At 40.3% G+C, this 25,946-nt stretch overlaps 1 protein-coding gene and 1 long non-coding RNA gene across 2 annotated transcripts in view; one reads left to right on the top strand and one right to left on the bottom strand.

Annotated features, from left to right (window-relative positions):
• Iqch (IQ motif containing H) overlaps positions 1-25,946 on the bottom strand; it is a 185,722-nt gene that overhangs the window by 43,367 nt on the left and 116,409 nt on the right. The window contains 3 exon segments of the mRNA XM_087198955.1: positions 7,684-7,970; positions 11,757-11,877; positions 25,072-25,256. Coding sequence (XP_087055081.1) covers positions 7,684-7,970; positions 11,757-11,877; positions 25,072-25,256 — 593 coding nt within the window.
• The window catches only part of LOC106010343 (uncharacterized), a 196,337-nt gene that overhangs the window by 62,790 nt on the left and 107,601 nt on the right, over positions 1-25,946 (top strand). The window contains exons 2-3 of the long non-coding RNA XR_015446482.1: positions 18,834-18,926; positions 19,123-19,327. This is a non-coding gene — a long non-coding RNA (uncharacterized LOC106010343). The remainder of the gene's footprint in view (positions 1-18,833; positions 18,927-19,122; positions 19,328-25,946) is intronic.

The following is a 25,946-nucleotide window of genomic DNA, read 5'->3' as shown; positions in this document are numbered from 1 at the left end:
TCATTATTGAAATGGATTGTTGATTTACAGTTCAGGGGTATAAAATTAGCTGATAATTAGAGTATTTGATGTTGTGAGCCTGAAATTCAATCACCTATTAAGAAATAAAGCAGAGGGCCTGAGATTTAGCTCAGTGGTTCCGCCGCCTGCCTCACGAGCACAAGGGCTGGAGTTCAATCCCTGGTACCGAAAAGCAAGCAAGCAAGCAAGCAAGCAGGGATCTCTGGATGTTATCATCCAAAAATAAATAAATAGATAAATAAATAAAATAAAGTCCAATTTACAGAAACAGAAAATAGAAAGGTGATTACCAGGGCTCAGGAGGTGGGAGAAATAGATACTGCTAAAGGGCACAAACTTTCAGTTATAAGATGAATAAGTTCTGCAGATCAAATGTACTTGATGGCTAGAGTTGATAATAATTGTACAAATGAAGTTTGCTAAGAAAGTAGACCCCACACATAAAACAAGGCAACCATCTGAGATGATGGATATGTTAGCTTGATTGTGTTAATTATTTTACAATGTATATGTATATCAAAATATGACATTGCATATCTCAAATACATACATTTTGGGGGGAGTTGTTTTTTTGGTACCAGGGATTGAACTTGGGTCCTTCTGCTTGTGAGGCAGACGGTGGAACCACTGAGCTAAATCGGGGGGGGGGGTTCTTTTTAAGCACTGGGAATGAACTCAGGGCCTCTTGTATTCTATTATTATTATATTTAGGTACTGGGGACCCAACTCAGGACCTTGCGCTTGCAAGGCAGGTGGTGGAACCACTGAGCTAAATCCCCGGCCCCTAAGGGCCTCTTGTATTCTAGACAAGCACTCTAGTAATTACAACCCCAGTTCAAATGCATACCATTTTTATTTGTCATTTATACTTTAGTAAAGCTGGAGGGCTGGAAAGGGACAATTTTGAAAGGGAAATTTTATTCCACAAAAAGTTTGACCACAGGTGACAGCTGGAAGTAGGAAGGAGACTTTCAGGTTGGTTTTTGTGATGCTAGGCGGTCAGGGCGAGCTGTAAACCTTTGCCTTAGAGAATGTTCTGTTCTTTCTTAGCATTTGCAGGAAGTCTGTTCCTTTTTCCCTACCTGCTGCCCTCTTAAGTCCTGCAGATATGTAATACCCCCTGGAAAGTGCAGGGTGAGGTGTGGGTGCCCAGATTTCCCGGTCCTGGCAATGTTTCTGGTGACTAAAGTTAGTTAAAGACCTCAAAGTCCTGACAGAGGTGTCTTGGCTGCATGTGATGGGAAGCAGGATCTCCATGATGACAGTGGCATTTGAAGGAGTCCTGGGAGGGGGACCCTGGATGTAAACAGAAGAATTCGGTCTGTTATCTGTGGACCCACAGATGTGCCAGCCAACAGCTGAGGTTTAGGCTTGGGTTCCAGCTTTCTGATTGTCAAAGTTTACAGTGTAATGGGGTTAATGAAGCATTGAAGGACAGTCACAAGGTAAATACATATATGGCAAAATTGGCCACTAGTTTACCTGTGCTTCCACTATTTAGGAAAATTATAATTTTCACTGTAAAATCTGTCACCATTGGCCTTGTGTTTATTGTAAAAGTCATCATCATTACCATTATTGTTACTATCATTTGTATATTACAGGTTTCTTTTACTGACACAAAGATGCAGACCTTTAAAGGGACAAGTCTTTTACTGTAACATTTCAAAATCCTTTGGGATCTATTTTTCCTATGCTAGGTATTAAGTTGTGATTAACAATATGCCTATTATAGCATTTAAAAACACTGAATAATAGGCACTTCTGTTTATATCAAAGGCCTATTAAAATTTAATTTAGATATACACTGTTAACCTTTTTATATATAAATAAAATGCCTCCCCTAAAGATAAAAGTAAATCTCATTGAGCTCCCTTGGTGAATTCCTTATATATCTTGAAAACAGAGATAGGGAGATATTGCAAATGAGAGTACTAGAGGGGAACTCAGAAGTATTCATTCATTCATTTAATAAATATTTATTGAGCATCTATTATATTCTAGGCAGGATGTTAGGTGGTGGATATACAGAAATGAGCAAGAAGGAATTATGATATTTCTGTAGACTTTGTTTTTTCCATTCCCTGAAATCTATTCATTTCTAATGCATATATATCACTTTGAGATGATGATAATGCTCAGTGACTTTTAAAACTAATGCTAATTCAATTCAGATTCCACTCACAGTTTGAGAACCTGCTGAGGGCCTCTGTGACAGTTTCACATGTGGTTATGCCATTTGATTTAATAAGAATGGCACCTTTTATCTATCTGCTCAGCCTCTCAGAACATCCTGTGAGGAAGGCAGAAATTCACCACTTGTTAACAAGAGAACAAAGCTTAGGGCCACTGAGTTGTCCAAAGTACTGTATTGGTCAATGGAAAGGGTAGGACTGGAACCTTTTACTATAGCAATAAAAGTATTTTCAGACTTTTTTTTCTATTTTAGGCTGATATTCTGTATTTAGAAACTGTTAAAAAAAAAAAAAAGCTTTCACAGTACACAGTGTCTTAGTCACTTTGTTGCTGGGACAAAATACCTAACACCCACAAATTAAAGGAGAAAAGGTTGATTTTGGCTCACAGTTTGTAGCAGTTTCAGGCCACAGTTCACTGGCTCCAAGTCAGGAGAGTAACGGCAGAGGGGCCTGGCAGAGGAGAGCTGCTCGCAGCATGGCTGACAGGAAGCAGTGAGAGAAGGGAGGAGCCAGGCAAGGAGATAAACCCTTCCAGGCCATGCCCCCAGTGACTGCCTCTTCTGACCAGGCCCCACCTGCTAACAGCAAGTCAGCTATGATGCCCCCATAATCTGATTACCTTCCAAACACATGAGGCTTTAGATCTAAACCATAACATGTGGAATAGACTTTGATACATATCATCAGTGACTCCATTTTTGTCTTCCTTATAATCTGTACTTGGTGACAACCTTTTGTGGCTTCCTTACATATTTAGGGCCATTACTAGGCACCTACAGCCATTTTTCCTCTAAACTTTTTTCTTAAAGATCGGATCCGCATTCCCTTTTAGAATTAGTAACAATCAATGTTCATAAAGTAGATGTTCATAATTATCTAAAAACAAAGAAGTTTTTCCTCTGGGAATTTCAACAGAAAGCATCTTGGCTAACCTGTTTAGAGAATTTTATTTGAAGAAAAAGAATTGTTATATAAATTCATATTTACATGGGACAAATCAGATATGATGTCTGTAAGATGCAGATCATCATTTTTAGCCAAATATATGTATTTTTTTTATCACCACCCTTTACAACCTCTTTCCTACTTAGAATTCATCTCTTTCTTTTTTTTGGTACGGGGAATCGAACTCAGGTCCTTGTGCTTGTGCAGCAGGTGGCAAAACCATTGAGCTAAATCCCCAGCCCAGAATACATCTCTTTCTTATCCTCTTTCAAATCCTCATCTTTCAGCTCACATCTCACCTATTCTATAAAAAACCTTTTTGATTGTTCCAAACAAAAGTGGTATTTCTCTTGTCCAAATTCATGTGGCATACCATTTGGTAGCTAAACTGACATTACCTTTTTGATGTCTCTTTTAACATTTTATGCAGTTGTCATATTTTATGCAGAAGTAGTAATTCCTTTTTTTAAGCTTGTCTCCCCAGGTAAATTGTGAACTTCCTAAGGGCAGATACTTCCACATCTCTAGCATCTTTTTTTTCTAGCACTGGCATAATAGCTTGTACATAAGAGGTGCTCAATAAATACTTGTTTTATTGACAGTTTCCCAAAAGTGAATAAATAAGCTCAAGAGATCTGGATCATCTACAAGTTCCAAAAGTCCATCAGTCAACAAATAAAAATCAGATGGCTGACCTAATGGGACCATCATTGTGTTAAATATCTCAAAGAAGTAAAAAATGCAAGGCTGAGTGTATTTTCTAGAGTATTTTAAAATGTCGGGAGGCAATATTTATGCCTGTGAGCCCTGTAGGAGTGGAAAACAACTGTGTGCATGTATATAAAGTGACATTGGATGATGGTTGTGAAGCAGTTGACAGGGTACATGTCATGACAGAGCATGCCTCGTTTATTCCCTCAGCACCTGGAGGGACAGTGTAGGCCCTCCTTGTTTAATAAGGAGCATGTCAGTCCCTCCTCAAACCGAAGCCTTTGGTAGGTACTTCCAGCCCCCCATGGAACCCACTAGATACTGCCCATCCAGAACTCTTAGGGTTTGGAAACAGCTTTTGCTGCTGTTTGTTTAAGTGTTGGATCCCTTCACCAGATCCTGAGGCAGAGCCCCACCCCTCACCCTCAGAACAGAAGGCCAGATCTGCACCATGACTACCTTCCAGAGTGCCATGTATCCTGCCTGGAATGTCCCCACTTGTAGGATCCTGGAATCTTGGTCCCACAGCCACTGTTGGAAGCCATTTTGTACCATGCCTTAACAGCTCCCTTTCCTTTTATTTCTAAATGACCCTGTGTTCTACCTGAGGCTCCCAATACTCAAACCCTACACTTCCCAGACTTCTGTTCTGCTGCCTGAAAGCTTGTTCCCACCTCTGTGGGTCTAGATGGAATTTTCCACAGTCCTGTCTGGCGCTGACTCACAGTGTGCCTGTCCTCAGTGCACCACTCTCGTTTATCTACTCTTCCTTGGCTCCTGGTCCCCTTGCCTTCTGCTGTGCCAGCCTGGTGAATTACGGATCCCAGCCGGGGCCAGTATGCAAGAATTTAAATGCCAAGGTTGCCTCAGTTTTCTGCCTCTCATGTCTACTGGATGACTTTTGTAAGTGAATAAGGTCATACATATGAAAATACTTTGTAAACTGTAATATTCAATACAAATGTATGATTATATTCATATTTTTGTCTATTTCAAAATATAATACATGCTTAGTTCTGAAATTGCAAATGTCAGGGCTAAGGGTATAGCTCAGTGGTAGAGTGCATGCTCAGCATATGTGAGCCCCAGGTTCAATCCCAGAACCAGAAATAAATACATGAACAAAATTTAAAAATTAAATAATAAAAAAAAAGAAAATGCAGAAAGCACAAAGAACAAAATAGCAATCCCTTCTCTGTTTCCTGATGCTGTTGTAACAAATTGCCACAAATTTCCTAGCTTAAAACTGTACACAAAGAGCTTCTACAGAATGAGTTCTTCAGATACAAAGAGCTTTTAAGATCAATGTTCACATTATAGTCAAATTTAAAAGGGGCAAAAGACATGAGGCAATTAAGAAAAGAGGTAACTAGACCAACAGACATGAAAAGCTGTACATCGTAAGTAAGAAAGAAATACTGAGTAAAATCAGGTAACATTTTTAAAAAGATCTGTTAAACAGGCAAAAATGGGAGGTTGGTAATATGCCAGTCTCTTCACTGGCATCACAAGGCATGCCAGTTAGAAAATAAGTCAAGGTGCTTTCTGAGGCGGTATCACTTACAAAGTGACTAGCGACTATGCCTGTGATTTGCAAACATCCTATTCAATACAGAGAACAAACTACTACCCTTGCTAATGGGACATGGTCACCTAGCATGGTCACTGGGAACTTCCTCCAATGTTCTATTAGCTGTAACTCAAATTGCCATATGTACAAGTATTAATGGGAAGGGACAAGGAGAACTTCAAGTATAAAGTCAGAGAATCTTGGGTTAATATTTATTCATTTCATTCATTCAGCCAATGTCTGTGCTGTTTCTCCAAACATCTTAGCAACGCTGCCCTATACCAGCTAGGGTACCTCTGTTGTTCACTCATTCATTCATCAAATATTTACTGAACACTTACTTTGTGCCAGGGCAAAGATAAATGCTACTCATATGATGAGGAGCAAAAAGAGACATAGTACATCCTTTAGGGAGCTCACAGACTATAGGAGACAGTATTAACCAGATAATCATGTAAACAAGTTTAAACCTGCAACTGAGATGAGAGCTAGGAAAGAAGTACATGATAATATGAGAACTTAAAACAGCAGAATTTGACTTTGTTAAGGAAATCAGGAAAGGCTTCCCTAAACAAGTGAGGCCTGAGTTGAAATATGGTAAGGAAGTGGGGTAAGGTCAAAAGAAGAGGCAAGAGCTTTCCATCCAGAGGGGTGGCATGTGTAAAGGCCCTGTGGCAGAGGTAGTGTGATGACTGAGACTGAGGCCGTGTAAGTGGACAAGAGAGAGAAAAAAAGGGGGAGTTAGGGTGAGACAAAACTGACCAGGTACATGGGACCTGCCAAGGGTAGAGTGGGCCGTTTTTCCCAGAAGCCCAGGCAGGTGATAGGCCCTGGGAAAAACCAGAGCCATGTAAAGATCTCTGTCACTGCTGTGTGCACGTCTTCCTATAACAAACTCAAATAAGTAAGAACCACAAGTCCAGGACCCATGGAATTCATCCCTCTTCCTCGTGACATCTGTGTGGGGAGGCAGCCTCCCCTGCCTCTCCTCCTCCTCCTTTCCTGCCACTGGGTTCATTCTCCAGGGCCCACACTTCTGTCCTCCTCCACCCCAGGTAGATTTCTGAACACCCCTCAGTCTGTCCTTTTCTCTTTCAGCCTGTGGGTTGGAGAACAGAATGTGAGACCAACAGAGGGTCTGGGAAGGCAACTGGAAAATGGTTATTGACCAAGCTGAAAACATAAACTCTTGCTTTAAAACTATCATCTGATGAAATGGAGAACAATAAGACTGAGAATAATGAATATAAAACACTGCCCAATGGCCAGAGGATATGGAGAGAGGGAGGCTAGAAGTCCATTTCATCCTTCAGACAGAGGTCTGGACACCCAATATGAAAAGAGGAGCAAATGAGTTCCATTAAATAGTTGTGAACGTCATAATTATAGTTTTGGTGGGGAAAGGAAAGCAAAACTGGTTAAAGTTATTTATGCAGAATATTATACATCAGAGCTATAAGAAGAATGTCACAAATGTAAACTTGATAAGTAAAAGCACACTGTAGAATAATAATATGTGGATGTTACAATCTCTAAAATGCTTAAAACATGCAAAAATGAAGCCAAATATTATTTCTGGTTATGTCCATTGCCAGAAAAGTAGGATGATATGGAAAGGAATCAAACCCCCAAATAGATACAGATGCACTCGCCTGTCCTCGGGGAGGAGGAAGGGCTGGGCTTTCAGTAAGGAGAACACAGGGCTGCTCATGGTGTCAGTGCCATTTTAGTTCTTCAGCAGGATGGGGGCACCTAATTATTTAGATCTTTTTATAGTTCTGAAATGTTTCCTAATACACTTTTTCAAAAGAAAAATTGATAACCTAAGTTGCTGATATGCTACTGATAAGAAACAGAAACAAGCACTCTAAACTCCTCTCTAGCGATCGATTTTCTGTTTATGAACAGGTTTTAGATATGTTCAGTCCTAGATGTGTAAAACAGTTTCATGGTAAGAGGCAGTCCTAGCACGAAGGGCCAGTCAATGAGCTATATGGGATGAATTTCAGTCATTTACACTCCAACTGCATCCGAATGAGATGACCTAGGCTCTGTATTTTTGGACGTAAAGCCTGGTCTCACACATGTTGGCATGGACTGGTAGATGTAGACTTACAGAGCTAGCTCATCAGAGCACAGAGAGTTCTAGAATTTCCCTCATATTGTCCCCTGCATGGATGCAGAGGATAGGGAATCATTACATATTTTAATATTTTCTCTGGCATCCATTCAACTTACCTGCTGTTCCAAGGTCCTCGGATCAATAAAAGTCACCAGATCTATAGAAAAATAACCAACCACATCTCTCACTTGGCAGGCCTTTCCAATTCAGAGGCACAAAGAACTGAGAACTTGGGGATTCACTGAGGTCTGAGGCACAGTGGTACCAGAAGAAATGAAGGGACCTTCGGGATGAAACTGGTCCCCTGTGGACAGCACCTTGATCTCTCCACTGGCCTCAATCAGTATGTCTACTGTCAGCTTGGTGACACTGTCTGCAGGTGGGAATGCTTCGATCACACCCCCTGGTGGGAAAAGCATGAAATGGATGGAAGAACACATTCATAGGAACTGCACCCACTTAGAGCAGGAGGAAATGGCCTAGGCTTTTGGCAGATGCACTTGGGCTCAGATCCTGCACCTGGCAGATCTTGGGAGACTTTGAGCAAGTGCTTTCAGTCTCTGAACCTCTTTTTATTCACCTGTAAAATGGACATCATAAAACCTACCTCTCCAGGTTTTTGTGAAGCTTAGAGAAACTGTCTATTTAGCCCAATGCTTGGCATATAGTAGGGCTCAATGAATGGTAGTTTTGATTCTGATCATAATGATGAAGACACTGTAGATACCGTGTCTATATGCTCTCATTAAGGAATAATGGACCTAAGGATTATGGTAGAATCCCTATAGGGAATGAACTGGACATAGTCCATTGTTTGTATTTTGAAGACCAGTGAACTCCGTCTGTTCAACTTCATTGCTTTTCTCACATTTGACAGGTTTGGGCCTTTAACAGGCATAGAGAACATTGACTATTATGCCAGCTCAAGGATTCCTGTGTAAAGCCAATTGCAAAACATTTTTTAATGTATAGAGCCAGGAGATGGTGCAGTTTTTGAGGAATGGGGTACTACCTCCTTACTGATGAAAGCTTTATAATTTATCATATTTTACCTTTTGTTCTGAATCATAAAAAATATTTTGCTGGCTTATTTGGGGGCTAGATCAGGGGTGGCCACAAAAATTACATGGCCCTGATTTTTCTGTTTTTAGGCCTAACTTGTAAATATTACTGTATATATACACTTTATGAAGAAAAAAAAGTTTAAAATATTATATGTAAAGAGTTAGAGAACCTAACTTAAAAGTAAAAACAACTAGGTCCTTCCTAGACAGGGTGGCCTCTGGAACTTGCCCTGTATTTCACCAGTTTTCTGGGGACAGGTGATGACCTCTAGGGACAAGCCACAGGCTTAGAATAGCATATATGGTTAAGTTCTGAGATTATAGCAGTTATCAAAGGCAGTCATCTGCTACTTCAAACAAAAGGCACTTTTCTTAAATGTCTATAAATTTGGTCAGACGTAGCCCTAATGAATGTCAAGTTTTAGTCAGAAAACTTTTCTAGAAGGCATCCTTTCCATCTCTAACTTATCTATCTGGTTAGTTCAAAAAGTTCTTTTCTTCAAATGAGACCTAATAGTGTATTATGTGCTTGAATACCAGTTGTTGGGGCTTAGCGAGGTAAATGCAAGAAAATCTACAAAACAAAAAAGCCTTGTGAGTCTCTCTGATTCAGTTAAATTGGTCACCTATGTTTTGGAAGATTATGCTTCAGTGGGAACCTGTTATCCTTTTTGTTTGTTTGTTTTGTTTTGTTTGTTTTTTGGTACTAGGGATCAAACTTGGGTCCTTGCACTTGCAGGTGGTAGAACCACTGAGGTAAAATCCCTGGCCCTGTTATCCTTTTTATTGACCAGATGACTTTAGGTGTTTTATTTCCAAGAAGCTTATTTGTACTGTCTTCTCAGCATCATGACCATAACCTTTTTCACTGTTAATTTTTTTTCTTTCAAAGCAATTAATTCCCCTTAAAAATGTATTGCCTTTGATATAATTCTACGGCAATGGAGAAATAAAATCTGTGGTACATTTTGTGGCCGTAAGTGCACTTGAGAGAACAGGTATGGAATGAATAGGTAACAGTGGAAGCTGGTGGGGCTGGTAAGTTCAAAGTCAGGACATGTGAGAGGTGCCCCAGCTCAGCAAGAAAGTATACTATTTACAAGCTCTGGATTTTAAGACAGACTAACATTGTTGGATCTAACTTTGTGTAATTCATCACCTATCTGTTGTGTGATTTAGCCCAAGTCACTTCTTATTTCTCTGAACCTCGGTTTCTTCACCTTTAAAATTGTGCTAACAAAGCCTGTTCTGTTTTTCATCAATAAACACAGCATTTACAACATGGTGAGGAAAAAAGATAAAGAAGAAAGCCGCCTCAGCTTGTGGTTACATAGCTCAGGTGAGATAGTGTCTGGTAACTCACAGGAGAAGTGATTTAGAGGAAGGCTTCCCAAGCTGACCTTAGAAGATCTGGAAAATTCCTAACACCTTATCTTGGATGGACCTACAGATCTTCATGGGTTTCTCTTCTAACTTAAGAAAAAGCCCCTTATTCTTATTGGGTATGGTGGCACTCTGGGAGGCTGAGACAGGAGGATTTAAGTTTGAGCCCAGACTGGGCAACTTAACAACTTAGCAAGACCCAGTCTTAAAATGAAAAATTAAAAGGAGGGCTGGGAATATAGCTCAGTGCAAAGCCCCTGGGTTCAATCCCCAGTACCACATATACACAAATCCCTTATTCCTGACCTTTTTTGGGGAAGGTATCTTATTTCTTTCCATTTATGCATGAGGTTGAATTTCTTACTTTTGCTCTTCTATCTGTGGATATGTACAGAAATTTGTAGAATCACATGCTTTTAGAGATGAGAAGATATTGGGGTAATGTAGCACAAGTCCTCACCCCCAATCCCTTTTCCATTGTTCTTGTTAGAGTGGGTCACTGGGGGCAGCCCTGGAGGAGTATAGCTCCTTCCTTGGCTCCTCCCTTTTCTCTCTGCTCCCTGGCTGCCATGTAGTGAGCAGCTCTCCTCGGCCAGGCTCCTCCACCGTGCTGTTTATCCCTTGAAGCCAGCCCACTGTGCAGGGACTGAGACCTCTGAAAGCGAGAGTCAAAATGAATCCTCCTCTGTTAAGTTGCAAGTGTTGAGTATTGTGTTTCAGCGATGAGAAAAGTGACTAAAACATAATAGTACTGACCTCATAGAATTGTTGGAAGGATTAAATAAATCAATATATGTATACTTAAGACAATGCCTGGCACATAATAAGCTCAGTGGGTGCTCACTGTGTTTTCATCACTGTACTATTATCATTATCGTGCTGTTGCTGGTGCTATCATTTGACATAATGTTATTATTTTATCATTATGTATTAGTGCTAATGTACTATTATTATCATCACTTGATGGCAGTAAGTAGAGTGGAAAAGACACCTTTTCTGGTTTGTTATACTAACCCGTGCTCATGATTCATACAGGTACCCATATGTGCCTTACTCTGCTGGGGAGGGAAGGCCCTCGTGTGGGTGTGCCCTGACGTGGACTGGGGATAAGCATCATTTGTTCTGTTCATTCCCTCAGTCCTGAACCTTCCAAAGTCATCATAAAGTGAGGATGGGGGAAGAAGAGGAGGATGAAAGGAATGGCAGCTGGCTCTATACCTAGACTGTAGACTGGAGTCTTACTTGGAAATGATTATCTTTCTTGACTGGAAGTAAGGCCATTTCTGCTCTTCTAGAATATGAAAAGTGAAACTAACAACTATTAAAGACCTTTTTATGTGTCAGACTCTGTGGTAGAAACCTTCATATCTCTATTTCACTGACTGCCCCCAACAACCATGTGTGGTAGGTAAGGAAATTGGCCCTCTGAGAATTTAAGAACCTTGCTCAAGGTCATGGATGAGGCCCAGATCCACCTCTCAGGAGGAGTCAGGGGCAAAACCGGCCTGGAATCTTGAGATATGCATGCCACGCTTGGAATGTTGGTTCCTATTTACTCAGGGGCTGAATGCAAGACAAATATTTAGGCAAAATTTAGAAAAGAAAAAAAGGCAGCTGTAGGAGCACTTTTCTAAACCAACACGGGTGATGGAAAATATTTAAATCAGCCTTGGGTTGAGCCAAAACTAGAATCCAAGGTTGTGCAGACTGATCCTCGATAGAAACTTTACAGTCTTATTTACCTTGACTGAGAAATGTTTGGAGGAATTTCCTCCACGTTGGGAACCGTTTCTCATTGACTGGCTGTGCGTGCTGTGCTAAAATGCCCGCCAGCTCCTCGGAGATCTTCACCAAAGCTGGCTCCTGCAGAAACAAATTAAATAGAACCACAAGCAATTTTACTACAGAAATGAAAACTGCTTGTGGAGTGATTAAAAACCAGGCCTCCAACAGACAAAAAAAATGTGGTTACTGTTTACCCAGAGTCAGAAAGTCATTTTGAAAATTTTCTCTGGTTTCCCAGCCATTTAAGCTTTCATATTTCAAAGTGATTTGGTCCCCTAAAAATTGCTGTGAATTGTGCCTGTTGTCTCCAAAAGGCACCCTCTGCCTGACTGTCAGGAAACCCAGATTTCAGGCCCACTGAAGCCCGACCAGCACAGTATGTTTGCACACTGTTCTTTCCCACTCTGTTCCTCGGTTCCCTATTATATGAAAAGTGGAGCTAAGGACCGGGGATTTAGCTCAGTGGTTTTGCCTCCTGCTGCACAAGCGAAAGGACCCAAGTTCGATCTCCAGTACCTAAAAAAAAAAAAAGTGGAGCTAACTAGTTTATTCCTAAGAATCTCCAGACTGGAACATTTCTATTCTGTGACCCTAAGTGGGCTGACCTAAGAGAAGTAATGGAGTTGGCAAGGTCTTTCTTAGGCTATGCGTACAATGTGAACAGCAAACATAAGTGAATTCTGTGTTTGCACTGGGTCTCACCCCCAAGATATCTCAGGTATATGCAAAATTCCAAAAGCTGAATAAAGCTCCAAATCTAAAACAGTGCTTGTCCTAAGCACTTCAGATAAGGGATACCCAACCTGTACATTTGTGGTATTATACAATCACCACCTGTGCCAGTTCTGTAATATTCCACCACCCCAAAAGGAAACCCCATCCCCATGAACTATGTCTTTTCCCTTCCCCAGCCCCTGGCAGCCACCAATCTGCTTCCTGTCTCTAGAATTCCCTGTTATGGATATTTCACATCAATGGAGTCATATAAGATGTGACCATTAGTGTCTGGGTTCTATCACTTAGCATCATGTTTCCACAGTACAGCATGTGTCAGTCCTTCCTTCATTTTCATGGCTGAGTAATATTCCATTGCATGGATGGACCATGTTGTGTTTGTCCATTCATCCACTGTGGGACAGCTGAGTGTTGAGTTGCTGCTGGCTGGTGGGGATGTGGGAACAGTCCCTCTGTGAACAACTGTGTACAACTGTGTACAGCTTTGGGTTGAGTCCCAGTTGACAACCTTTTTTGCACATGAACTGACAGCATGTATCAAACTGTAACCGCTTAACCTGTAGGGACATAGGGGATACCCATCAGCAGTGGTTTTATTACTGACAGAACTCACTGCCCCAGCCCTCCCTAACTGTAAACAAGGGGAAATGGGTCATACAAACAGTGAAAACCCTGAAGAGCTGGCATAGCCCAGGATGTGAGTTCTGCCCAGTCACTGCTAGTACCGTTGTCATCCACGACTGATGTTTCCTGATTGCCAAGTAAGACTGTTCCTGTGATGTGGAAAAGAAGGTGCAGATTTTGCTGGTCTAAACTGGTGGCTGCTCTGATCTGGTTCTGGCTGCTCTGAGGCAGTTCTACCTGGTTCCAGTCAGTCTGAGCCAGTTGTATCCAGTTTCAGCTGTTCTGATCTGGTTCTGGTTGGTTTGAAGTGGTTCTGGCTGGTCTGTGCTGGTTCCTTCCTTTTCTGGTTGGTCTTATCTGGTTTTGGCTGTTGGATCTGATTTGGGATGATCTGATGCAGTTCTGCCCAATCTGACCGGGTTTGAGGCAGTCTGATCTGGTTCTAGCCAGTGTTCTCTGGTTCCTGCTGGTGTGATCTGATTTCAATCAGCCTGATCCAGTAAGGGACAGTCTGAGCCAGTTTCAGCTGGTCTGGGATTATTCTGGGTAGTCTGATCCCATTATGGCTGGTCTGAGCTTGCTCTGGCCAGGCTAACCCCATGTAGGGTGGTCTGAATGGTTTCAGTACAGTCTGATCTGGGATCAGGTCATATGTGTTTTTTAAATGTACCAGTTATGTTTGATGGTGCACATCTGTTATCCCAGCACTCGGGAGGCTGAGGCAAGAGGATTGCAAGTTCCAGCCCCACCCTGTGCAACTTAGTGAGACCTTGTCTCAAAATAAAAAAAAAAAAGCTACATGAGCCCTGTAGCTCAGCGTGAAGGCCCTGGGTTCCAAGATATCTGCAGAAGGTATAGGATCTCCATTAGCCTGCGCTAATGATCTCCATGCATCCTAGAGCTGCTTGTGTATCAAGCATGGGCCTTGTCTCTCTTTTTTTCTTTCAAGAAACTGTAATTTTGAGGAAAAGGATTTTTTTTCTTTTTTTTGTTCAGTACTGGGGATTGAACCGAGAGCCTTTGCATTGAACTACATTCCTAGCCCTTTCAAATTTTTTATAAAAATCTTGAGACATGGTCTTGCTAAATTGCTGAGTTGCCCAGGTGGGGTTTGCACTTGTTGATCCTCCTGCCTCAGCTTCCCAGTGCTGGGATTATAGGTGTGCATCACTACAGTGGGCAGAAAGAGATATTTGACAGACAGGAATTCAGGATATCTCAGGGGAAGAGACTAAGGTATTCAGATTAATACTAAAGCTACTACAGAGTTAGCTTTCCCAACCAAACAAATTCCAAATCTGCGTGTGTGTGTGTGTGTGTGTGTGTGTGTGTGTGTGTGTGTGTGTGTGTGTGTTGGAGAGAATGGGAAAGGAAGGAGGAGGACTACAAATTAGAATACTCTCAAGATCAGTCTCACCAAGACTCTTATTTTAGCAGCTTTTTGCTGAATTGTCAGTGATATATTAAGTAAAATAACCCATTGACCTCTAATCTCCCACATCAGACATCTTTTAATGGTGTTCAAAAGAAAACCAAGGGATCACTTCTCAGTCTTTTAGCTGAGATCAAGTATCACAGCAAAACCAAAGGACCTTCCCAGGTGGTTCTGCTTCATAGACACTTCTGATAATCCTAAACAAAGAAATGGAGAGTGGCATGGAGTCAAAAGGGCAAGACAGTGACCTGAAAAACACAGCAGCACTGTTGGCCTGGAAAGTGGCCATAGGGACCATCTAGGACAAATGCCTCATGTAACAGAAGAAGGAAGGGGCTTTTAAATCACACTGCAAATCTGCAGGGACTCTCGGGCTGCTCTGACCCCTGGGCAAGTGCTCTTCACAACCCCAGCTCTTTCAGGGAGTAAAGTGCGGGACACCATGGAAGGTGCCAGAGCTCTCAACCAGCCAGGGGTACAGAAATGGCGAGAAGGGAGGGATTCCAAATCTGAAGGTGGATTTAGCAGGCTGGTTTGCTGTGACCAGCTACATTTTCCCATGGCAGTCATTTTCAGGTAAAAAAAAAAAAAACTTTCACTTTTTGAAAGTTTATGTGGCAGGTGTCCTACATTTATTATTTTACAACCACTGTCTAATGTAAATATTTTCATCCCTATTTCCTGTCATACAGCCAGGAAGTAGCAAAACTGGGATTCAAATCCAGGTGATACCAGTGCGCCTTGGTGCAGTGGGATCTGTGCCTTTCCCATCTCAGTGGGCACAAAATGGTCAATTGGGGCGAGATTCAGTCATCCCGGGTGTTGTGAAATCTGCAGTTAAATTTATGAAAAAGTGGTAAGAGTGGACATCTGTTGTTGGCTGTTAATGGCACTTCCTTTCAGGAACTTCCCTTTCCACATTCTGTACCATGCAAGATTCATCGAAAGGGATTCCACCCTCACCTCCAAAGTGAGTCCCTGACTACCAATGCCTTGCCTTGGCCGCTACGTTTGGTTCAGGTTAGGGCACAGCAATCAATGACATGTTAGGAAGCATTACTGGGGCCTTCTACAGGTGAGATGCTCTCTCTTCCTATTGCTTCAACAAACTCCAGGAGTGACTGGCAGATATCTTGCAACTCTGAGGGCAGCCAGCCTGAGAATGGAGCTGAGGTTCTGCACAGACAGGGGGTCCTTCCTTGGTGTCATCACTAAGCTACTGAATTAAGCCCTGTCTGAAGCCAGAAGAATCTTTGAACTTTCAGATAGCTGAGATAATAATTTGGTTCTTTTCTTCTCCTTCTTCTTCTCCTTCTCCTTCTCCTCCTCCTTCTTCTTCTTCCACTGGGTGTTTAACCCAGGGGTTTCACACTGAACAGCATTTCTTTTTTTTTTCCTTTGAGTCAGGGTCTTGTTAAGTTGCTAAGTTGCCCAGGGTGGGCTTGAACTCACAGTCCTCCTGCTTCAGCCTCCCAGAGTTCTGGGACTACAGGCCTGCACCACTAGGCCTGGCTTCTTATCTTTAAAGCCATTTTGAGTTGAGTTTTCTGTTACTTGAAGCTTAAACATTTCAAATGGATAAAAATGGGTGGCCAAACCATCTCCCCATGGTTCATGAGGAATGTTTTAAGGCAGCAAACACTCTGATCACCCTTTACACTGGTTAGTTTCCTTCTGCAATCAGTAGTGAAGTTTTCATTCATTTCTTTCCATTAAAATCATTAGAAATAGTCCCTCCTTAGAGTGCAAAAATACGCCGAGAAGATGAAGAAAAAATGAAAAAGGCTCCAGCAAGTCATAAACTACTTTCCACACCTACTTAAAGTTTAAGGACTGCTTTAATACTCCATGTTTAATTGTTAATTGAGAATTTAAAAATCAAAAATGCCAAGTTTGTCTTCGATGAGATGGAAAATTATGCTGCTGTAGAAGGTAACATAATGTAAAACAGCCAACATTACCAAGGCACACAAATGTTTTTGGTATGTAAAATTGCTTTGTAAAATATTTGCTCCATCTGCTGAAAGCGGCAAAGACAATTTTCCCTTGATAGCTAATGGCCCATTTCAGCTGTGTGGCAAGTGATTCGCTGCGGTGGCGGCTCTCATTAAACAGAATGGTGAAAATGCGGTATATAATTCCATACTTATGTAGCATTATCCACTCGCTGCTTCTTGAGGAGTCTGTCCCTCATTATCTAGTCCTTCACCTTGCACCAACATTCAGGCCTCGCAGTTGATTGGACTTGAGAAGCGTTTTGTCCAACTGAGGCACATATGTTGTGCTTCCATGCCAAAGCTCAGCACAACTGCTTTGCCCCCAACCACACACACTGGAAAGGTTCATTCCCTTTCAACTTTCTGGCACTTACACTGCTGTTTCTTTTTTCCCCTCACCCCAGGAGGCTGTGGTTTTCTTTCTAGGCTCACCCTGTTGCGGTGCATGCTGGGGTTTCAATAGATAAAGATTAAGTGCTTCTTGAAATTCTTAATTGAACTTTGCACACACACAATGGCAGGAAAATATTTTCCCCAGGGACAAAACTGCCATCCTAAAATCCTGACAAACACTGCCCTTGGTTCATGGTGTATCTGTGATCTCTTTCTTTAAAGGAGTTGTTTACACTACACCCGAAGTACTTCAACATCTGCTAAAGGAATAATTAGAAATAAATACAGTAATCCAGAGTAGTTTAAAAAGAGAAGAATATGCTTATGGTTGGGGAACAGTATTCAAAAGTAGTTGCAGTAGAAATATTTTTAACATTGGAAGACTGTTGTCAAGAAATTTATATTGAAATATATGTGACATCAAGTAAATATATATGACTGAAGATTACACAATATTTTAAAGTAGAAACCAGGCAGTTTTTAAATCAACTATAAGCTAAAGTAGCCATAATTATTATTACTGATAATAGGTTTCTCCCTTTTCAGTTAGAGAAATATTTCTGGTTGAGAAAACTGCATGTGCTAAAGAAAGCTCTTTAATTGAAAATTAAAAACAAAAGAATGTGCCTTTTGGACTTGATTTTTCATTCAAGTAGTGCAGGAGAAGAGTGAGTTTATGGAATGAAAAAATAAACTGTTGGGAGATTTTATATTTTTATTTTATAGAAAAGGAATGGGTGAGCAGGTATGTTTCTTAATCACAGCAAGGAGGGGGACCATCTTTGGATTTCCACACACACACAGATGCGTGTACTTGAGGCAGATGTAGCGGCATTATATATTGATTATTTTCTTTCTACAGACCATGCCAGGATAATGAATCGGTGAATTCCAAAGTGGGGATTTTTTGATCAAGGATTTTTGCCAGACCTGGCACCGTAGTTCGAGCCTTCTCAAGGGCGTCCCTGGCTCACCCAGGGGCACCGAGGACAGACGACTGGAAGCAAATGGCGCAGTCGCTGTCAGAGGAGAGAAAAACTCGTTCTGAATCTGTTCCAAATACTCATGCCTGCTCTGCGGTTTTCAGCAGAGCACACATTTCCGAAAGAACTCCAACGGGGACTTCCTGGATGTGAAAACACTAACCAATTCTCGTTCCTCTCATCTTTTGCTTTATTCCTTCCTTCCATGCTGTTAGTGCAAAAAACTGGCAGTTAAATTCAATTGATTCAAAATATTCTGGATCCATATGGCCGCCAACCCTGGAGCTGGAGCGGCGATAGCGCCTCACTGCTGTTTTCAAGCATTTGCCTCTCCTCCAGTCCCCAGATGGTGGGAGTAACATTTAAACCTCCTTTTCTCTGCCTTGTACAATAGACCTTGGCACCATTTCAACTGTTTACTCCGGTAATTAACAGCTCTGATACCACAACAATTACAACTCCTCCACTCTCACCACAATAATGCTATGAATTAGTGAGAGCTAATGGCTGGAAGGTAGAATGTTTCCAGACTGTGAGATCTGTGCATTTTTAGAATAAAATAAAAGGTACAAACAGCACGCTTGCAGTAGACAATGATTACCTAGTAATTAGTTTACACAAAGCTTCCTATTTAATGGCAAAACGCTGTAATTAACGTGTGACAGAAAATCAAAGGGTACTTTGTAAGCATATGAAAAATTAACACTGCAGGCCCATAGCTTTATGTACTGATTAGAAGCATATTAAATCAATAGGACACACAAACCAACAGCTTGTATAGCTGATTATTATAGGTCCTCAGAAGGGGTACCCTGGCTTTCATTTAACTCGGGGAGGCAATTTTCCTTCTCCTGTCATCTTCCTCAGGCACAGAGAAGCACCTCAAACTCAACCTTGGCAGCTTCATGAAAATAACCATTGAACTGGAAGAAAACGTTCTAAGTCATTGTCAGAGATAAGGTAAAATATGTAAATGATTAAGACTTTCCAGTGATTGTGGTGACGTGCTGCTACACTAATTAGAAAATACACCAACTGGAACCAGAAAATGAAGCAAACAGACTCAATCTTTTGGTCAGAATAATCTCTACTTTATTGAGCCTCTTTATTCAACATGTAGAAGGTTCAAATACGTGGTACTGTTTTCTATTTTCAGATATTAAGAAACCAGACTGCTGTCAAGGGTATTCTTTTAAAGGAATTATCTGGGAAAATCATAGGATAGGAACAATTGAATCAAAATTTGGAATCTTCAACAGCCACAGTCCTACCTAACGATAATTGATGTGCACCACAAACAATACCCTAGAAGTCTGCGGACTCCTAAATGACCTTCTAAATCACCAAAGAAAGATCCAATGGTATCTACTTGATCAATGTTGCTTACATTTTGTTATAATACAATTTTATGGTAACATTAATAATAAAAGATTGCATTTCTTGAACTCTTACGTGCTAAGTACATTGCTAGCCAATTCACAGGATTATCTCTAATTCTCATCACCTCCCCAAGAGACAAATACCAGTGTTATTCATATTTACAGAAGAGGAAATGAAGACTTGGAGAGCTGGAGTAACTTGCCTATGGCTTTCCTTCTAGTAAGCTTGAGTATCTAACCTGGGTGTGCTTGGGCTATGGAATCTTACCAAACCAACTGCTACTGAGTTACCCTGTATGTATTCCAACACTCATTTTGCTTAAAAGGGAGTCCACTGGGTCAACCTGGGACAAGAGACTAAAAAAATAGAAGCAACAAAACAAAACTACCCTAAATACTTGGTTGCCTATAGTTTTCAATGCTCAAAATATTTTTAACATTACATCTGATTTTGAAGGTAAGTTACTTAAAGCTTTTTGAGAATTTATAGGCTCACTCAAATGACCATGGCAGTATATTAAATTGAGTAAGGCCCTGAAAAATCTGTTATCCCATGAATGAACAAAAGGTGATATGTAAAATTCTTTCATCACCCATAAAAGGTATGTGAGGCATCTGGGTTGCAAGAGCTGAATCCTGGGGACTCCCCCTCTGCAGCAGAAGTACCTATGTGGGGACAGCCCTCCTCACCTTCCAGGTTGCTTGTCTTGTGGGAAAGGGAGGAAATCCAAGAGCACCCGCTGTCTTTCAGGGGCATTTGTGTTTCCCACAAGTCTCCGTGGAAAGCAGAAAACCTGCCACAATGGTAGAACATGATACAGGTCACAAAGGCAAGGATCTGAAGGGGAATTACTCTTTAGGATTTCAGATCAGAGGATCCTTTCTGAATCAAGTTGCCCAACTGTGGCAAAAGCATTGGGCTAGGAGCAGTCAGCTGTAGATTTAAAGCTAGGCATAATCATTGTTCAGCTACACGAATTTAGGCAAGTCACTTAACTTCCTTAACATCAGTGTCTCCACCTGCAGACAGGTGATACCTTCCTTATCAAATTTGTATGGAAGTAAATGAATAGAAATCTCAGGGTTTTCCTGAGCCTGGATGAGACCATTCACATAATATGATCAATACAATGTCTGGCACCCGGTAGGTTTTCTACAATTATTATTATTAAATACAAGAAAATGTCCAGAATTTAATAGTGTATTGATAGCTCTGTTAAATGCTTAATCTCAGCTGGGGATGCTGGCACAAGCACTCTGGGAGACTGAGGCAGGATTATCACAAGTGTGACTCCACCCCAGGCAACTTAGCAATTTAGCAAGATCCTATCTCAAAATCAAAAAGGGCTGGGGATGTAGCTCAGTGTGAAGGCCCTGAGTTCAATCCCCAGAACTGGAAAAACAAACTTAATAACATGCTTAGACCAGTATTCTGGCAACCACTAGATACAGAAAGATAACCTAAGAAGTCAAGAGTTTAGGATATAAAAACAAGTACAGATCAAAGAAATAATTGTTTATATGTAGTTTGATGATTAAGAAAAATGATACCTTAGATTTTTCTTAACACCAAGAAGTTATTTTTTATATAAAATACAAAAAATAAGGAAATGAAGAATATCCCTTGCAAATAACCAAATAATAGCAACTGTAAGATGCATTTTTATATCTAAAATAAAAAGACAAACAGTTTATAATATTTAGTGCTAGTAAGGTTGTGGTATAGCTGGTATGCATATTCTCTAGTTGGGTTGGAAATTGGCTCTTAGAAATACAGTACATGCAGCAAGAGTCATAAAGCATTCTACTTGTGGGTCTTTCTCCTAATAAACCAAAATTTAAAACAAATCTTTTCTCCTCCACCCTCCAATAGAAACAACCTAAATTTCTAGCTAAGTAAATGGTTTAATATATTAAAATTATTCAATGTGTGGGAATATTATACAGCCATTAATTGTGATGACTATGTACAAACATGGAAAATAGTTAAAACAGGATGTTTAATTAGATACATACTATTGTTGTAATTATGAGAGATAGGTACTGCACCTTTAAAAATTAATATGCAAAAATGAGGACTGGGGAAAGGCATTATGCACATATTTGGTTAAATGTTTATTTAATTTTGTTATATTATCTTTCAACTTTTCTAAAAATTATGTGGTTACAAGACCCTTGGGCTCCCTTAATAAATGCCTACTAAATTCCACACGGGGCATCCAGCTCATGCATCCTACAGTGGCTCATATGACCCAGTTACAAGGCCATTTTGAGTGGAAGGAGGTCTTCAAAATGGAGATGGAGAGTTTTGAGGCATAGAATGATTGGTAATTCTCTTTTGTTAACAGTGTGTTTTGTTTGTCAGTTCTATAGAGAGACAAAACAACAACTGTAGTTTATTCTACCTTTTCTAGGTTTGGGTGCCTCAAATCGGCCCCTGCTTTGGTGATCTGCAAACTGATAACAAATGTCTAACAAAGTGAAGCAAAATATTGTATAAGGAAAGGTAAAACTGCTCTTGCAAAAGACATTATTTAATAGTAGCTTTAAGAACATTCAATTTTTCTTTCTCTCAGTAAGTGGCAAAATAGTGACACCAAGACCTCCACACCTCACACTCCTCTGGTAACAGACGCCAAAAAAAGTCCAGCACAGAGAAACCTGGACATAAATGGCGTAGCTCTTTCCACGGGCGAAGCTGCTCCACAAAGAGCTTCTGCAGAGCAGCATCACCACCAGGCAGCTCACTGCCGCAAAGCCAGTGTCCTAGGAATTGAGAGAGGGGAGATTTACCCTTTAAAAGAAAAATGGAAAAGATAAAAGCTACAGGAAGGAGTGATAGTACAATAACATGCCTGTCTTGGGAGACTGTGCTGAGGACGGCTTCTCCCCACAAGTGTGCCTTCCTATGTTCAAGCCTTTAAATGAAAACAGATGCCCCCAACTGGGAAGTGGGGCATTTGGAGTGGGTGAAAGTGTATGGATTCACCAAACCTTAACAAGCTCTGAGCACTTAAGTGAATGAGCTCACAGGGACCTGTTTCAGTTGGCAAGGAGTAAGTTTTGTTAGCTGATAGGAGGAAAAGAGTAGACTTGGTACCAAGCCACCAAGAAAAAATGAAAGAGCTATGTATATTCATTGTAGCTATCATGCAACATTCTGCTTTTCCAAAATTGCTTACATGTCTATACTGATCTTCTAAATGTAACTATGGCTCTTCAGCATTTTTTGACTCTATGACTGTTTCAAGTCTCAACTGCAACCAGCAAATTAACTCTGGCTTGAAAGTAGGAAAGAGAGAGAGAGAGAGAGAGGAAGAGAGAGACAGAGATTCTTTAATATACATACCTGAATCTACAATGAATCCTGTCTACCCCTAAAACTATAACTCATAAGATGCAAGAGAATCTCAAAACAGCTCCAACTCCCATAAACAGCACTATTTTTAATCTGTTGCCTACAACATACCAATGAGAAAAATCATGGTATCGTGTCATAAACTGCTATGCAAATGATGCTATTTGTAAGTATTAACATAATTTAGTGCTTACAGTCATAGTCTCATTTCTAATAATTCTCCCAGAATGGAGTCTTTCTCTGGACTCTTAGCCTGCAGGATAGTCTTTCATCAAGAAGCTGAAATTTTTAATAACCTGCCAGCATATGTTTTGTATGTGCCAGGCTAGGCTTGATGACACAACATCTTCATTATCAAAAGAAACAGGTCTACAAACTGTAATAGGACATTAAAACATGTCTGTGCTCATAAAGTAATGCTTTGATGTCTAAATGTGCACCATTACAATGATCTTCTGGAACAAAGAAGAATATTAATCCTAAATTCTCAATAGCTGCACTCAGTGGAGACTGTAGTTTACCTCTACACCAAATATGATTTCACTTTGAAGGCAAAAAGGAATGTCAATAGTTTCTTATAAAAAGAAAAAATAAAACCTGCTTTTCAGAACTGCTTTATTTTTATTTTCAAGTTTGACTTCTCACTGCATCGTGGCTAAGCACAGGCCTCAGATTGTAAAAACATGTCTGAATAATTATTTTCTCTTGTTAAAAATGATTTAGATAGATGATTAATTATTTAAGTTTCACATTTAATAACATTAACAATGCCAAATATATTTGATGACAATTTAAATGGGATCGCTTAAAATATTTGAAATTAAATAATGTACACTGAGGCATCTACAGTAAATATAATTCAGCCAAATGTCAGTCTTGTATTTTTTAAACTTAAAGTCAAATATTTCAAATTTACCATAGTCTAGTGTTAGAAGAATGCTTTAAAAATTATTGGTTGAAATACTGAAGCCAGCAAATATTTTACACACTAGTGTTTCAGTTTTTTAGGTAAGGAAGTCATACTTTTTCATAGTTCAATCTTAACAGTTTTACTTTAAAAGAAAATTCCATACAATATGATATAAAATCCAGTTCAAAGAGAACATAAGAGAAACCTCTCTGGGCCTCAAAATTAAATACATTTTCCTTGTTTTGTTTTGTTTTTTCTAGAAGAGTAATTCACTTTGGTATCCTTTAAATAATATGTAAAAAAGCTGGTCATGACAGGTACTGCATTTTGTCCACTCACTGTTGGAGGAGGAGAAAAGCCCAGAATAGCTCATGGGGAGAACTGTCACATTTGTCAAAGGGAACTCTCTCTCCTGACTGTTCTCCAGATTTATTCATCATTTCACTTTCCCAAGAATAATGTGGTTCCCTCTTGTGTGCCCCTCCCCTCCTATCACTTGAGTCTTGATTCATACACTTCTGTCATGGGATGCTCAAAGCAGATGCAAATCACTTTGCACAGCCCACCCCTACGTGTGCCTGTGCCGGTAGGGAAGGAACTAGCTGAGGGAATTTGTGTCTCAAGGTTTCTAATCAGTTATGCTTCAGCCAGTAGGTCAGCTAAAACAGAGATGTGGGATTACAAGAAGCCTACATCTCTGGATGCAAAAATGGGACCAATATAACATAGATATTAGGGCATATAAAATTATTAAGTAAATTTGGAACAGACTGCGAGGTTGTACAATTCATCTCACAAACATGCATGAACTCACATCTTAAGATCTCTTACCTACTGTTAAGCTTTTGCTGGGAGACTTTCTGCTGGGTGTGTACTATTTACTTAGCATCTCTCGGGGAACAGCAGTTATATAAATTTCCTTGGATTGTTTTAAAAAACATGGGACTGGGGCCGGGGATTTAGCTTAGTGGTTCCAGCGCCTGCCTCACAAGCACAAGGATCTGAGTTCGATCCCCGGTACCAAAAAAACAAAAAAAAAAATGGGACTGCTGACAGAATGCTATTATACATTAGCTTTTCCAGGTGACAACCATTTGCTAATAGAATTTCTATCTTGTAATAAAATACAGCCGGCTTAATAACAACACTTGTTAGAAGCACGTGATCGAGACCCGCTTAGGACAAATGATGAGATTTGTAATGCTATCTGAAAATGATTTTTTAAAAAATCACTTTCTAATTATTATAATTGATTTGAAGATGTGAATGAAGACTTGTAGGGGCCAAGAAGGGACATTTACAATAAGCTAATGAAGCCCATTCATTTGGTATATAAGATCTGGGGCTCAAGAAAGCCAGTACTGTTGGTGACAGGGTTGAATGGTCTTCTAACTGAGCCCTTTGCTGCACCTCCTAACCATTCACAGATGTTGGTTTAAATCACCATTGAACACTCACATGTGCCCACTTCTTTCTCCAGTCTTCACAGCTATATCTGTTACTCTCCTTTAGCACTGACTTGTAGCACTGTAGGTGTGAAGGAATGTCACAAAATGCAGTCCCGTTTCCTCCGAACTCCAAGTCCATTTTAAAGAGCCAGCGCTGGATCTGCAGGTGATCAGTCACTGCCTGGCTCAGTTGTTCTATCATCTGTGGGGAGAAGACAGAGCAACGTTTACCAGAGTGCACTTCCTCTCCACCTCAGTGTCTTGGTTGTGGTACTTCTTTACCTCACATAGCTTCTTTGTTTGGTTCTCTTCCACTTATTAAGGCAGGTTAAAGAAGTTTTAAGTGATGTATATGATGTGAAGAAACCAGTAACTAATTAGACCAAAGATATATTTAAAAGTACAATCTTATTTATGACAAATTCCAGAAGTATCATTTTGCTAGCTTTTGAAGGCAAAAGAAAGAATGCTTAAATATCTGTAATTGAATCTTGGCATTGTTTCTTTCTTTCTCAGAGAGTTATTGATTCCTCAATTGCTTTTTTATAGTTTCAAGACTATAAAGAGTTATAGCCTTGAAAACTTTGACTGTTTTGAGCTTTGTTGAGCTTTTAAATGTTATAATCTATAAAACATTTAATTTTCCCCTCATTAATGCACATGAAATACATTTGTGTGACTGGTCAGTTGGCCAGTTTATTACATGCATGCTATAAACAAGTGTATTACAGGGCAAGGCAGATAAAGGACATAAAACACTCATGGAAGCAACCTTCCTGGGATATACACACCCATCTTACACTTTATTTGAAGCATTCCCTCCGGAATGCTTCACAATGAGCACCAATACATGGAAGTTTAAGGAATAGGATAGAATTCTAAGCT

This window comes from Heterocephalus glaber, unplaced genomic scaffold (genome assembly GCF_053883595.1).
Source record: "Heterocephalus glaber isolate CG9 unplaced genomic scaffold, H.glaber_assembly_v1.0 deba00001689, whole genome shotgun sequence".
Lineage (NCBI taxonomy): Eukaryota > Metazoa > Chordata > Mammalia > Rodentia > Bathyergidae > Heterocephalus > Heterocephalus glaber.
Note: the sequence above shows the minus strand (reverse complement) of the source record. Positions and strands in the feature narration are given on the sequence as shown.